Consider the following 15922-nt stretch of genomic DNA (forward strand, 5'->3'; position numbering starts at 1 on the left):
ATCTCTCAGTGTCCAAAGCAACCTTCACTCTAAAACTACAAAGGAGAGAGCAGTTGCTGATATATGTTGATAGTTTCCTCAATCAAATCACAAATCTCTCTGGAAATCCTAACCCCCCCAAATTACAATTCCATAATACAAATTTATACAAAATATACAAGCATAATTCATATAATTTATATAATATGATGGGAAATACTATAACAAGTAGTAATACTTATCTCTTATTTTTGGCATCTGGAATCTGTCTTACTACCTTTATGTCTTTAAAGGTAATAAAATCAATCTAATAGTAGTTAATATGTAGTTAATGATTACTGAAGACCATATACCTAGATATTTAAATATGAATATCCTGAATTCCAGTTTCGTAGTCATATACTCAAAATATTATCCAACATGTGACAATATAATTCATTATTCAAATTAATTTACAATGCTTCTCTAGAAGAAATAACTATTTTTGTTGCAATACATCTCTATGAATGAAAAGGAATTTTAAAAAGCAAAATTAATGCCATCTGCACTTTTGTTGTTACATATCATTCTTAGGTAAAAATATGATATGCTAAAAAATTTCAGCTCACCGTCTTGCCTTGGAGGCTTTGGGGATTAACTGGCTGTAAAGTCAAGCCTGCTGGCATCGACCTTCGATCAGGTACAAAAACATGCTAGAGAAATAAAGGAACAATATAACCCCTGTGTTGAGTTGTGTACGTGTGGTTTTTTTTAGGAGAAAGGGGAGCAAAGAGGGTGTCAAGGTCAGTTACTCAAAATATTAAGTAGAGTTACACTATAAAAACATTTTTAATTACTCATAGCGCTAGTGAAAGGAACCAGATACTAAGTTAACTTTTGCTAATTTAAAACACAGATGTTCAATACAAGCTAATTCTACCACTTTTATTTAGTACAAGGATTATGGTTTGGTGGGATTTTTGGTGCAGACATTTAGTCTGCTGGGAACTGGACAGAAACCACTAATTCATCTCATACAGGCTGCTGAAACACCAGACAGTTAAGTTCTGCTTAGTAGTGTAAAGAGCATGGAGAGCTATGATATGATATAAAAACTTGGAGCAGATTAACCTCATTTGACATGATTCAACCTAAGAGAAAAATAACTGACTTTATGAAAGAAAAATTTATTAATAAAAATATGAGAGAATGAAATGTGAAAATATTATGAAATCTTCTGGGAGCCATTTAAAAAAAATTTAGATAAGAAAACAAGAAAATGTTTAAAGGCAAAACTGGCAAAGACAAATCAAAATCAGAATTAAGTATTTTTTAAAACAGTGAAATTCTGACTATCACTTGGGTTAGGGGAGACTGCTTTGTGGAGCCTAATCTGACTTGTGGTATGCATACATTTATAAAATAAAGAAGCGCTATTGTGGCTTTTAGCTCTTAGAAGACTAACTGAAGCAAAAATACACAACTTTGGTTAGAAAGCAAATGTTTATGTTGACAGTAATATTTTCATGTATTCATGAAACCCATATATTTCAACATTCAATGTGATCAATAACTGGAGATCAATCACTATAAACTCTGTGGATATTGACCATTTCCACTTTTATCTGACACCTCTTGCCGACATTTGGATGTCATAATTTTAACAGGGACCTCATCCACAAACTGGAATGTGCCCAGGTGACTATATCCACATAATAAGAAACAACTGAACTCTCAGGAAAGAGGATATGTCTCACTATTATTTACTGTGGTGACACACCAGTCAAAGAAAAGGTGGGAGAAGAAAACCTGGAGAGGGCAACTATGGAAATCTGCAAATTACAATCATGACTGATGAAGATTCTCTCTAAGACATCTTTCTGTGAGGTCAATGACTCACACAGTAATGCTTAGAGAAGAATATGAAACACTCATTCTCCAAAGAGTCTTTTTTGGGATCCTAGGAAATTTTGACTTTTGATACTGATCAGGAAACTTTTAAAAAAGTTTTCTCTTAAACTTTTATCACCTGGACTTTAACAAAAGCAAGTGAGGACAGATATGTATATATAAGCATATATCAGTTAGTGAATATTTTACCTTAGGGTGATGTGCTCTGTGCCTGCGATCCACTGTTATATCTCCTCTCTGTATCGGTGAAGAGACTTCTGATCTATAAGTCCGTTGAGGAGAGTATCCCTGATAAGCAGCTATTGAACCATGGGAAGGTGATGTGGGAATAGAGTGCATTGCTTGGTCAGAAATATTAATCATAGTTTTGGGGCTGCTTAAAGTGCCCTGCCTTGTGAGAGTACTTTGCTTATTGTAGAACTGACGCTGTTGCCATTCATAGAGCTGCCACATTGTGTCATCTCTCATGGATCTCCGTTTTTCTTCTGCTGGTTGTCCCGCTATCCTGTCATGAGTTGATGGGGTGATGCTGCACATGCTTTCAGGTCTTGTCTTGCTATTTCTTGGGAGAGTTCTGTAGCCTTCAGGATAGCGAGGGACAACATGGGCTCTGTGACTTGGCATATTTCTTGGTAATGTCTGGTAAGATAGCACACTGAAAAATAATTTAAATTTGAGAATGAAATAGACAATCTATAAATTGGAATGCATTAATATTTATTCAGAAAACTTCAACTCTGTTACTAGAAAAAGGACTGTCATAAAACTGAAGTATCAGAAAAAGAAAATTTTAAACTACAACTAACAATACATTTTACTTCACTAAGAAATATCCCATAACTTCTTTGATTCATCTAGAACTACAAATAACATTTAAAAAAGTCTTAAAATAATCTTATGGATGAGTTTTGTTTTTTACAATATAGACAATTACAACATCTATTTCTTCTCTTTCCTACCGCTGAAATTTATCCACAAAGGTTAAAAACATTTGATCAGGACACCAGGCTCCTGCTTAATCTTTTTTCTGCTACATTATAGGATGCAAGTGCCTGGCTTAAATGCCCATTATGAATTATCAGGAGCCAATGGTCATTTTGTCCCAAGGATCCCAGTGCTTCCAGTTCCCCTCACTAATGAAAAGTTAAGTTTAGCATGACTATAAAGTACACTACTTATAAAATTAGGGATGAGAACTAAATGTACAATTTCATTAGTATAAAGAATAAGTATAAATTAGTATAAAGAATTCCTTGCCAAGTGATAAATGCAGGTCAGAACCTGCTTTGAAGTTTAAGAGTCTTAGAAAGGTGCTTAAAGCCCTGAGGGATTGGTTAAATGACAATAATGATCCAATTTTTCTAAATAACGATGACTTGATAAAGTGACATCTCACACATACACAAATGTGCATGGAAAAGTTTTAAAAATGTTAGGCTGGGGGGGCGGAGCCAAGATGGCGACAAGAGAGGATTCTCTCTCAGGCGCTCTCTCATAAAACTTATAAACTAAGGACTCTAACTAAATTTTCAAGAGACAGAACGCACGGAGGGAGCCAGTAAAGCAGTTCTCCTACTCAAGGTAACCTGGAAAACAGCAGAAAGGCTCTGCTCCCTGGGGTTGGAGGGGCGGCCGCCAGAGGGGTGGCCCACCACAGCGAAAGAACTTCAGCCTCTCGGAGGCAGCCCCAGGGTGCTGGCAGCTGCGGCTCACAGCAGCAAGGAGTTTCCTGACCTATGCCCCTGGGAGCACCCAAACTAACACAACTTGGGGGAACAGCTGGGGGGGACAGACCTCTGCCAGAGGAGCAAGTGAAGCCCAGCCCTCAGGGCACACAGCCAGCAGCATGGCCAAGGCTGTCCAGATCCAGAAAACAGAGGCAGGAGGAGCCCGTAAGCAGGAGCCCCCAGGGCATGAGCCCATTGAGCTGAGGGAGGGGGGAGAAGAGAGAGACTGCCAAGCTCTGTCCTCTGCCCCTGGAACAGGACTCGGGGGCTCTGACCAGATTCAGACTCTGATCGCAGTCTAGGCAACCCCATAGAAGAGCATGCCCCCCCACCTCAGCCCCGTGGCAGAGGGGGGCGCTTATGGTCATTCACAGACCAGGAGGGAGGACAGAGCCTCACACACTGAGACCCTTGTGGGAGTGTCCCAAAAGCTCAGGAAGCAGCCCCCAAACAGGCTTAGGCTGGGAAAATGAGCAAGTAGAGAAAAAACAGGAACACCATTGAGAAATATTTTGCACATGAGCCCAAGAAATATCAAAACACTCAGTGTGAAGATGAGGAAGCACAAGCTCCTGCATCTAAAGACTCCAAGAAAAACAGAAATTGGGCTCAGGCTATGACAGAATTCAAAAAAGACTTTGAAAATCAAACGAGGGAGTTAGAATAAAAACTGGGAAAAGAAATGAGAGAGATGCAGGAAAAACATGAAAATGAAGTCAGCAGCTTAGTCAAGGAAATCCAAAAAAATGCTGAAGAAAATAGCAAGCTAAAAACCAGCTTAGGTCAAATGGATAAAACAGTTCAAACAGTTATTGAGGAGAAGAATGCTTTAAAAGAAAAATTGGCCGGATGGAAAAAGAGATAAGAAAACTCTCTGAGGAGAACAAATCCTTCAGACAAAGAATAGAACTCAGGGAGATTGATGAATTTACGAGAAATCAGGACTCAATACTTCAAAACCAAAAGAATGAAAAATTAGAAGAAAATCTTACTGAAAAAACAACTGATATGGAAAACAGATTTAGGAAAGATAATTTAAAAATTACTGGAATACCTGGAAGTCATGATCAGGAAAAGAGCCTTGACATCATTTTCCAAGAATTACTACAGGAAAATTGCCCTAATATCCTAGAAGCAGAGAGCAAAATAGAAATGGAGAGAATCCACCTATCCCCCCGAAGAAAGAGATCCCATAAAACCAACCCCCAGGAATATTATAGCCAAATTCCAGAACTCCCAAGTCAAAGAGAAAATATTACAAGCAGCCAGAAGGACACAATTCAAATACCACGGAGCTGCAATCAGGATCTCACAGGACTTAGCAGTAACCACATTAAAAGCTCGTAGGACTTGGAATATAATATACCGGAAAGCAAAAGAGCTTAGGAATGCAACTGAGAGTCCACTACCCAGCAAAAATGAATATCCTCTTCCAGGGAAAATGATGGACTTTCAATGAACCAGGGGAATTTCAAATGTTCCTGCTGGAATGGCCAGAGCTGAACAGAAGGTTTGATCTTCAGATACAGGACTTGGGTGAAGCATAGACAGTGGAGGAGAAGGGGAAAATATGAGGTACTTGATGATGAATTACATGTATTCTTGTATAGAAAAATGACACTGATAATACTCATATGAACCTTCTCAATTAACAGAGCAAGTAGAAGAAGGAGCTTTTTTTTTAGGTTTTTTTTTTTTGCAAGGCAAATGGGGTTAAGTGGCTTGCCCAAGGCCACACAGCTAGGTAATTATTAAGTGTCTGAGACTAGATTTGAACCCAGGTACTCCTGACTCCAAGGTCAGTGCTTTATCCACTATGCCACCTAGCTGCCCCATAGAAGGAGCTTTTCTAGATGAAGCACAGGAGAAAGCTGAATTTGAAGATAAAATATGATGTAAAAATGGAGTCAATAGAAAAAAGGGAAATGTAATGGGAGAAAGAAAAAGGGGAGGGGGAATAGGCCAAGATATTTCATATAATAAGATGTTTATTACAATGAGCTATTGCAATGATATGGAAGGGGTGAAGGCAAGGGGGAATGAGGGAATCTTTGCTCTCATCAGAGATGGCTAGGAGAGGAAACAGTATACACACACACACACACACACACACACACACACACACACACACTCAATGGGGTATAGACATCTGGATTAAGAAGGGGGGGCAGGGTAAGGGGTGGGGATGTGAATGATGGAGGAGAGGATGGACCATGGGGGGAGAGTGGTCAGACATAACACATTTTCTTTTTAACTTCTTGCAAGGGGGTGGGATTGGATGGCCTGTCCAGGACCACAGGGCCAGGTGGATGCTGGGCCTAAGGGGTGGTATGGGGGCTCGGGGCCTCTTGGCCCCAGGACCAAGGATCTGTCTGCTGCGCCACTCAGCTACCCTACAGCAGAGTCAGAGTGAAAGGAGAGAGAAAATATAGTACATGGTAGTGGAGAAATATGAAAGGAGGGAGCTGCAATCAGCAATAGCAATGGTAGAAAAATATGGAAGTAACTTTTGCGATGGACTTATCATAAAGAATGTGTGTGATCCACCCATGACAGAGTTGTTGGTGTTGGAACACAAACTAAAGCACATTTTTTATTATTATTTTTTTGGGTGGGGGTGCAGGCAAATGGGGATGGGTGGTCTGCCTGGGGCTGCAATGCAGGGTGAGCGTTGGGTATCTGAGGCCGGATTTGGACCTGGGTGCTCCTGGCTCAGGGGCCAGTGCTCTGTCTGCCACCTAGCCACCCCTACTATTATTACTATTTTATTTTATTTTATTTTGGGTCTTATTTATTTTCTTTTTTTCGGTTTTTGCAGGGAAGTGGGGTTGGGGTGGCTTGCATGTCACACAGTTGGGTGTATGGGGCTGGATATGGGCTCTGGTGCTCCTGGCTCCAGGGCTGGTGCTCCATCCACTGTGCCACCTAGCCATACCTACAATTATTACAATTATTTTTTATTTTAATTTTTTTCTCTCCCCTTTATCGCTCAAGTGAATCTATATTTTTTGTTTACTCTTAAACAGGAATATTTTATTAATGTATAAAAAACATTATTTGTACAAAATGAGAATAAATATTAAATTAAAAAAAATGTTAGGCTTGGACTCATGTATTTCCATTGATTTCCTCCATTCTAGTGTATTAAGAAATCACAATGCACTATTACTTGCTGAAAATCAAATTTGTTTTCTGGTAGTCACATGTCTCTTCTATTTTATAGTAAAGTAGATGCCAGAAACACAAAGGCAGGAATGTGAGCAAACTTTTATTGAGAAAGATCATTACTGAATGTTGTTAATCTATGACTGCAGTCCCCAAAAAGCCTTGTGAAAATGTTATGCCTGATGAAACATCAAAGTAATATAAATTAAAATTATAGTTTAAAAACAAAAAAGGACAACTCTCAACTTGCTAGCTTCAAGTGTAATTTTGGAGCAGATATCTTTTTTAATCCTATTCAATTTGAGACTGGCTGCAATGTGAATTGACAGTTGTGGAACAAAAATATGTGCAAAATCATAAGATCATTAGAAGAAATCAGACGCAGAAAAGTTATAAAACAATAAAATGATCCCTGAGAAAGTTATCAATATGGTCTTAAGGAATGAATGAATAAAAAAGCATTACTATGTGCTAAATGCTCAGAATACAAGTAGAAAAAAATGAGATAGTCTCTACTCATGGATTTCACACTCCAATTAAAGAGATACTCTGCAGAGAAGAGTTCAGCTGCAGGGGAGATGGAAAGATGCTTAAATTCTAAAAATGCAACAGTGGAAAAGATGGTCAATACCAGGGCTCCTTCTAATAGGTTATAAGATAGTGCCCAGGGACTTGAAGAGTAGAGCAACAGGGCAGGTAGTAAAGACTAGAGAATTGTCTTCTAACAGACTAGAGAACTTTTCTTCTAAGTTGAATTAAAATTTTAATTGTATTTTGTATTTTAATCATACTAATTTATTTATGGCATAGAGTCACCTGAAGGATATTCCTTATCCTCTTCAACAATAGTTAACATACATGGGGATCAGCTAGGTGGTTGATGGAAAGAGCACCTGCCCTGGAGTCAGGAGGACATGAGTCCAAATCCAACCTTGGGTAAGTCACTTAACCCCATTGCCTTGCAAAAATCATTCCCCTTCTCCAACCCCGCCCCAATAGTTAACATACTTCTACCATTTACCTACCCAATCCCAATGATCCTGAACTCAAAAATGTTCAAAAGCTATTCACCACTACCCCTTACTGCCCACTCTCTAATTCCCATTCCTCCCTGACTTAATCTCCCTAGTATTCCTCTAAAACTCTGATTCTGCTACTATATTTTCTATAATGTTTGTTCCCTGATAAAACTTGCTTCCTTCTTAAATCTTTTCCTTTCCCACTCCTGTCATATTCAGGCTCTCATTCAGACCAGTTCCCTCTTTAGGATGCTGCCACTCTGGCCATCCTTTCTTTTTTTTCTCTTTTTTTTAAGGTTTTTTTTCAAGGCAAATGGGGTTAAGTGGCTTGCCCAAGGCCACACAACTAAGTAATTATTAAGTGTCTGAGACTGGATTTGAACCCAGGTACTCCTGACTCCAGGGCCAGTGCTTTATCCACTATGCCACCTAGCCACCCCTATCCTTTCTAACCCTTTCACTCACTCTGCTCTGATTCTCTGGTTGGGGAGTGACACTATTCCTTTCCACTTACAAACTCATCTTTTCAATCCACAGTCATATGAAAAATTGCTCTAAATCATTATTAGAGAAATTCAAATTAAAGCTTCTCTGAGATACCACCTCACACCCCTCAGACTGGCCAATATGACCAGAAAGGATAATGATCATTGTTGGAAGGGTTGTGGGAAATCTGGGACACTATTACATTGATGGTGGAGCTGTGAACTCATCCAACCTTTCTGGAGAGCAATTTGGGCCTATGCCCAAAGGGCAACAAAAATGTGCATACCCTTTGATCCAGCAATACCAACTATTGGGTCTATACCCTGAAGAGATGATGAAAAAGGGTAAAACATCACTTGTACAAAAATATTCATAGCAGCCCTGTTTATGGTGGCAAAGAATTGGAAATCAAATAAATGTCCTTCAATTGGGGAAATGGCTTAGCAAACTGTGGTATATGTATGTCATGGAACACTATTGTTCTATTAGAAACCAGGAGGGATGGGAATTCAGGGAAGCCTGGAGGGATTTGCATGAACTGATGCTGAGTGAGATGAGCAGAACCACAAAAACACTGTACACCCTAACAGCAACATGGGGATGATGATCAAACTTGATGGACTCACTCATTCCATCAGTGCCACAATCAGGGACAATTTGGGGCTCTCTGCAATGGAGAGTACCATCTGTATCCGGAGAAAGAACTGTGGAGTTTGAACAAAGACCAAGGACTATTATTACCTTTAATTTAGAAACAAAACAGTTATCTCATTGTCTGATCTAGCTATCCCTTATACTTTATGTTTCTTCCTTAAGGATATGATTTCTCTCTCATCACATTCAATTTGGATCAATGCATACCACGGAAACAACGTAACGACTGGCAAACTGCCTTCTGTGGGGGGTGGGGGGAAGGAAGTAAGATTAGGGAAAAATTGTAAAACTCAAAGTAAAATCTTCAAACTCATTTTTTGCCATTATCACTTGGGAATCTCTTCTTGCTTTGGGTTCATTCAATTTGCACTTATCCCCCAATCAGAATTCTGGTGGCTACCTGTTGGCCAGCCTCCAGGACACCCCTTTTCTCAATAAGTTCAAAGCTTGGTGCAAGTGTATCTCTCCTGCCTTTATATACCTAGTATTCCTTTCTCAAACACCCATACCTCACAGTCCCTCAAATCCCTCATTTCCTATTTGTCCACCTCATCTAAGATACAAAGAGATGGTCAAGAACTTGATTTTGTTGCCCCCCCCCCAAATGCCCCACTTCTATATTCATGAACTCTCATAAAATCCTCTCTTGGGTCACAATCTGCTGTCATTACGCCTTTTTGTCTGTGTTGCAATCCCAATTCCAGTTCTTGGTTACCATCATGACTCCAGGCTCTTGACCCCTTCTAGTTCTTCCCCAGGCACTCATCCTGAGCTACATTTTCTTCCCTAATTTTGACACTTCAGAGAACCAGTTCAATTCTATAATTGTGCTTTTCTTTGGGATCTCTTGCCATTATATCACTAATCTTGCCCTTCTGTATTTTAGTTCTCAATATTTTCTCACCATCTTGAACCTTTCACTCCTGATTCATTGGAACAAACCTGGGAAGAATCAGAAAACAGAACTGAATGGATCCACTATAAATTTTTGTAACCTAATCTCAATGATTTTACTGCCTTCTCTCTGAACCTACCTATTTTGTTTGTATATAGTTGTCTGAATGTTGTCTCTCCTTTTAGAGTGAGCTCCTTGAGTCTTTTACTTTTCTTTTTTACCAAGACTTTTAGCAAAGTAGTGGACAGATAACAGTTACTATTTTCTTTTTGACAGGGTTAGTAAATTGGAAGATCAAAGCGATGAACTATCTCAAGCTTTTATTGTTTAAAAGATGAAACAATTAGATGGATTCAGAATTGTCTGAAAGGTTGGACTCAATAATGGTTTAAGGCCAACTTGTTAGGTTTCCAGAATAGTGTTTCAAGGAGAGCACATGCTTAAGATTATGCAGTTATAAGTTTTTATCAATGATTTGGATAAAGGCACAGTTAATATCCTTATTAAATGTTTAGATGACATACAACTGGGAGGAATAGCTAACACAATGGACAGGAGTTATGGTGCACAAAAATCTGACAGGATGGAACATTGGGCAAAAACAAAAAAGATATAATTTTACAAGATAAATATGATTTCATACATAAGTTGAAAGAGATACTCTTCAAACACATAAGATGGGACTGGAAGGAGAGAAACAAGGCTAAGTTATAACTTTTCTTGAAAAGATCTGGGTCTTTTCATGAGTAACTGTCCCAAATGAATCACCAGCACAGCCAAGAAAGTTAATGCAATGAGACGCTCCCTAGGATAGGAAGGGTCACATGTTTGTGTGAAAACAATAAAAAGGGGGCAACGGGCCCACTGCCGGAGCCGCAGGTGGCAGCCGGTGGGCGGCGCTGTGAGCCGCGGGGTCGGGAGGCTCTGCCGGGGGACACCCTGAGCACCTTCGGGGGTTGTCTATAGTAGTAAGTCAGCCTGAAAATCTGAAGACATGATGGGAAGAGAAGAGAACTAAACCAGCCCTGCTCAGCTATGCAAGAGGCATGATGGAGATTGAATCCTCATACACAGACTTCATCTCCTGTGACAGAACAGGCCGTAGGAATGCTGTCCCTGACATTCAGGATGACTCGGCGGCAGTGAGTGTGAGGAAGCTGACGGGGAACATGGGGGAGCTAGCGCTGGAAGGAGCCGAAGGGCAAGCAGAGATAAGCACATCAGACAAGGAAGGTGGTACCAGACCTGAAGGGAATGAGGGGACTGCCACATCCTGAGAGTGCAGTGTCTGAAGTAAGGAGCAGCTACCCAAGAGGCAAACTTTGCAGCATTCTCTCTGAGGACTACTCCCCCCGCTTCAGTAACTCTTTTGGGCACAGCAGCTGTGTGGGTATCCCCAGACTTTCCTTGTCCTCAAGTTTGCCCCTCCCCCAACACACACATAGGAACTCTCTGGAAGCAGGTGTGCCCTGTTACAGGGACCTCTGACTGAGGCTAGTCTCCAGAGGTGCCTTAAGAGGCCTGCCCTAGCCTTGGGAAACCCTGTGGTTTTGCCTGGCATGACCTCCCCCACTCTTCTATTATTGGCAGTTCAAAATGTCATTTATTTGACTTATACCTGTGGGGTGGGAATAGGGAGGTACCACCTGCTCTCTTCCTCTGGAGGACAGATAGAAGCCAGGTCCCCTCCCACTTTCTCTTAGGGGAAATTTATCAGGCCTCATCCCTCACAGTGGCCCATTCAACCCACTTTATTAAATTTCTTGAGTGCCTATACTGGGCAGGGCTCTGAAGGAAGCCAAAAGATGACTTTAGGAAGTACCCTATCCTCAGGGCTGCTCACTGCTTCATCTCTGACCCTTGGAATCAAGGGAGAGATCCTTCCCAAATCCTCTGGAGTCATTCCTTTTTATTCTTTAAACTTTGACTTGAAATATTATCCACTTTGGGGGGGGGGGGAGAGGGGTAAGGAGGGAGGAAAAGACAGTGAGACACCTGCCTGGAGAGGAGGCAGTGGGGAATTAGAGGTGTGTTTTAATTCATCTGAACTCTTTGACTTGTGTAGCTCAGAGGGAATGATTCCTGAAGTTTTCCAAAACTCTTCTTAAGGGAATCATCTTATTCCCCAATTTTACTAAGTTGGGTCTCCTTTCTAAAAAAGATACTTGATGTCTACCACTTGGAAAATAAATTCAAACCTTTTGTGTGGGAAAAAAAAAGAAAACAATAGAAAGAGGGGTGGCTAGGTGGCACAGTGGATAGAGTACTGGCCCTGGATGCAGGAGGACCTGAGTGCAAATCTGACCTCAGACACTTAATAATTACCTAGCTGTGTGACCTTGGGCAAGTCACTTAACTCCACTGTCTTGAAAAAAAAAGAACAACTCAAAAATACTAGAAAGAAAAAAATAAACGGATTTTTTTCTTCATATGGTAAGCATAACTATCTAAAACCAAAGTCAAGGAGAACACTAAAACAGTCTAGCCTACTTCCTCCTACAATGATGCAAGAATGCTGGAGAGAATAGCAGATGGGTAATCAAAAGAGAAACTGCAGTTGGAGCAAGGTCAAGATCACATCCGGCAAAAACCAGGGCAAGAAGCATGGAGCATTGGCAGGCTAGAGGGCCCAGACTTGGCTCTCAGAGTTCTGCAGATAACTTAGGGTTCCCAGAGTTGAAGAAGGACTCAGTGCAAGCTCCACACAAACAGTGAAAGAGGTCTGTCTGTTGCTTAGACTCCAGGTCTAGAGCTCTGAGCTTTGGCTGCAGAGATGTCCAGGATTGATCTGGGGTGGACTCAGAGTCCACAGTGCCCAACACAGATGAGTCCAAAGAAGACTGGGAACACAGTCTTTCTCTGAAGAAAGAAGTTGGAGGGAGGTGAAATGATCACTATTCAGGTCCAAGAACAAATTGTCCAGAACCCTGGAAAAACAACTAAGAAAAGAAGATAAAGAGCTTGGCCATCTGCAATGTCTAAGACATAAAGCCAAAAGGGGAGAATTTACTCCAAAACACCTTACATGCAAAGCCACAAAGAAACATGGCTTGCCCATAAGATCAATTACAACTACTAAAAGAAATGATGTTGAGTGAAAAAAATGAAAATATAAATGAACTGAGAATGACAGATGAATGAATTGGAAAAAAATGAGTGTGGAATGAGAATTAACAGCATTGTTTAAGAGGAATCTAACCCAAATAACAGATTCCTTTTAGAATTAAAACAGACCAAACAGAATTAATGATACCATAAAACATTAAAAATCAAGACTGAAAAAACAGAAGACACCTCAGAAAATAGTAACATTATCTCATATAAAAAACTCATTTGGAAAATAGATCAAAGATAATTAGTCAAAAAGCACAGATCAAAAACTAAGAATAACTATTATTCAGCAAATGAACTTTTAATGAAGTAGAAGACTTCCCACTGATAAAAAAAAAACAGCACTTAATAAAAACACAGGAGTAAAGAGAAACAACAAAAAGGTAAATACTAGTGAGTAGTTGGAAAACAATTTTACACAGATGAAGTGGTATAGGTAAGGTGATATAAGTACATCCTAAGAATTGTAGTATCAACCGGGGTCAAAGAAAAAAATCAAATAAGATAAAAAAAGCTTGGGAGGAATTCTGTTATATTTTGATGATTTTAAAAGGAGGAAAAGTAGGGAGAAGAGGAGACAATGGGGGGGGGAAAGGAAGGAATGGAAGAAATATATAATTATGGGGCATAAAAAGTATGTCTATACAAGGGAGAGGACAGGGGAACACACATTGAACTTATGCTAAATGAAATGAGTACGACTAGGAAAAGAATTTATTTTAAATAATATTTTTTCCCAATTACATGTAAAAACAATTTTTATACATTCATTTAAAAAAAAATCTTGAGTTCCAAATTCTTGCCTCTTTCCTCCCTCTCTCCCCAAAACAATAAATAATTTGCTTGTAATTATGCAAACCATGTTTCCATATTAGTCCTGTTGTGAAAGAATAGAGATCAAAAAACCCCAAAACAACAAAAAAAAGGAAAAAAAAAGTAAGGAAATGAAAAATAGTATGCTTTGATCCACATTTAGACTTCATCAGTTCTTTCTTTGGAGGTGGATAGCATTTTTCATTATGTTCCTTTGGAATAATCTGGATGACTGTATTGCTGAGAAAATAAATTTTAAAATAACATTATGAAAACCTGAAAAAATCTGATCAATACAATGATCTATAATAATTTCAGAGAACTGATGATGACCTCCTCAAAGAGAAAAGATGGATTTAATAAGCAGAGTGAGAAACATATTTCTGAACATAGCCAATGAAGGATTGTATTCTACTTGGCTTTGCATATTTATTGCATGCATAGGCTTTCTTTTCTTACCCAGAGATGGAAAAGAGAAAGAGTAGATGCTTGTTAATTGAAAAAATATATAATTAAAATAAAATCAAGGGTAAAGATCAGTTATAATGAAAAAATCAGAAGCCTTTCCAATAAAATCTGGTTTCAAACATGGATTTATTATCTACAGTAATATTATTTGGTCTAGTTCTAGAAATTCCAACCACAGCAACATACATAAACAAAAAAAATTTGAAAGCATTAAGTATAGGCAAAGAAGAAACAAAATTATTGCTTTTTGCAGATAATATGCTGGTTTTCTCAGCCTTCTCTAGAAATTCAATAAAAAATTACTAGAAACAATAACCTCAGTAAAGTAGCAGGAAATGCCCACAAAAATCAGTCTTTCTTTTACATTACCAACAAAATCTAGCAAAAGCAGATACAGTGGAAATAACTGGTTTTAGCTGGATCATGATAATATATTAAAAATTATGTAACCATTTAAATTAATTTATAAACTCACTGCCACACGAATCAAACTGCCAGGATCTTTACAGAACTCAAAGAAATGATAACAAAATAATGATGGATGGTGGGTGGCCTATCAGTACCAGAACTCAAATTATATACTCTAAAGCAGTAATCATCAAAACTATCTGGTTTGGATTACAAATTAGAAAAATAGGTCATAGGAAGAGGCTAAAAACACATACTACAAAAGCAAATGAATGCAGTAGACTGTTCAATAAAACCAGAGTCCATACTGCTGAAACACAGACTATCTGAGGGAAACTGAAATACAATGTGGCAGAGATTAAGTTTAAATCAAGAACTCACACTAAATGACAACCATAAGCTCTAAAAACAAATATATGACCTAGACACAAAAAAAGATCAAACCCATTAAATGGGAAGTAGCAAGTTCCATAGTTAGGGAAAGGACAAGGGATCTTGACCAAGGGATTGAGAGGATCACAGGCAATCATATGGTTTTTTATATATATATATATATATATATATATATATATATATATATGTGTGTGTGTGTGTGTGTGTGTGTGTGTATTATGATTTTTAAAAAAATTATTAATAATTTTTAAAAAATCATATAAAATTGAAAACTGATATAAAATTGAAAATTTTGCAGAAATGGAAGGCAGATTTAGAGGTTAAAGTTAGAATAGAAGCAGTTTACTGGGATAAAAAAAAACTTTGCAGTAATTTCTCTGATGTTACTGGAAGGGCTGTGGGAGAACAGGAAGATCAATGCCCACAACGCATCATCAATATGCATTGTTGATAGGGCAGTGACCTGGTACAATTACAATGGAAAGTAATTTGAAATGCCAAAGTCATTAAACCTTTGACCAAATACCATTTCTAAGTTCAGACCACAAAAAGATAAAAAGTGAAATTACCATAAATTTCAAAATATACAAAAATATCTATAGTTGTAACTTCTGTTGAAGCCAAAATTTAGAATCTACGTGAGTGTCCATCAATTGGAAAGTAAACTACTCAAATAAAGGCATATGAATATAATGGAATATTATTATAGTATAAGAAATGACAAAAGGAAGAAATTAATGAGGAAAATTAGTACAGAGTTATGCAGAAGGAATGAGAACTACCAAAAGACCTGTTTATATAAGTGCAGGACACAACTATTTAAATAATCAAGTAACAACAAAAAAAAAGATAGAGAAATCCATATAATCAATTTTTTTTCTCGTTTCCAAAATCTTCATGAGAATTCACATTCC

General features: G+C 38.6%; 1 protein-coding gene and 1 pseudogene across 18 annotated transcripts in view; one reads left to right on the forward strand and one right to left on the reverse strand.

The window, feature by feature from the left end:
• PLEKHA5 (pleckstrin homology domain containing A5) overlaps positions 1-15922 on the reverse strand; it is a 273478-nt gene that overhangs the window by 135926 nt on the left and 121630 nt on the right. For 17 of the 18 annotated variants that reach the window (XR_012470161.1, XM_074194326.1, XM_074194324.1 and 14 more), the window contains 2 exons: positions 2059-2524; positions 588-671 (listed from right to left, as the gene is read on the reverse strand). Coding sequence is in view for 17 of the 18 variants with exons in the window: in XM_074194326.1 (XP_074050427.1) it covers positions 588-671; positions 2059-2524 (550 nt within the window). In the remaining variant the exon portion in view is untranslated. The remainder of the gene's footprint in view (positions 1-587; positions 672-2058; positions 2525-15922) is intronic. The other variant, XM_074194330.1, reaches the window with a different exon arrangement.
• Positions 10739-11165, forward strand: LOC141493248 (cAMP-dependent protein kinase inhibitor gamma pseudogene; annotated as a pseudogene).

This window comes from Macrotis lagotis, chromosome 7, assembly GCF_037893015.1.
Source record: "Macrotis lagotis isolate mMagLag1 chromosome 7, bilby.v1.9.chrom.fasta, whole genome shotgun sequence".
NCBI lineage: Eukaryota > Metazoa > Chordata > Mammalia > Peramelemorphia > Peramelidae > Macrotis > Macrotis lagotis.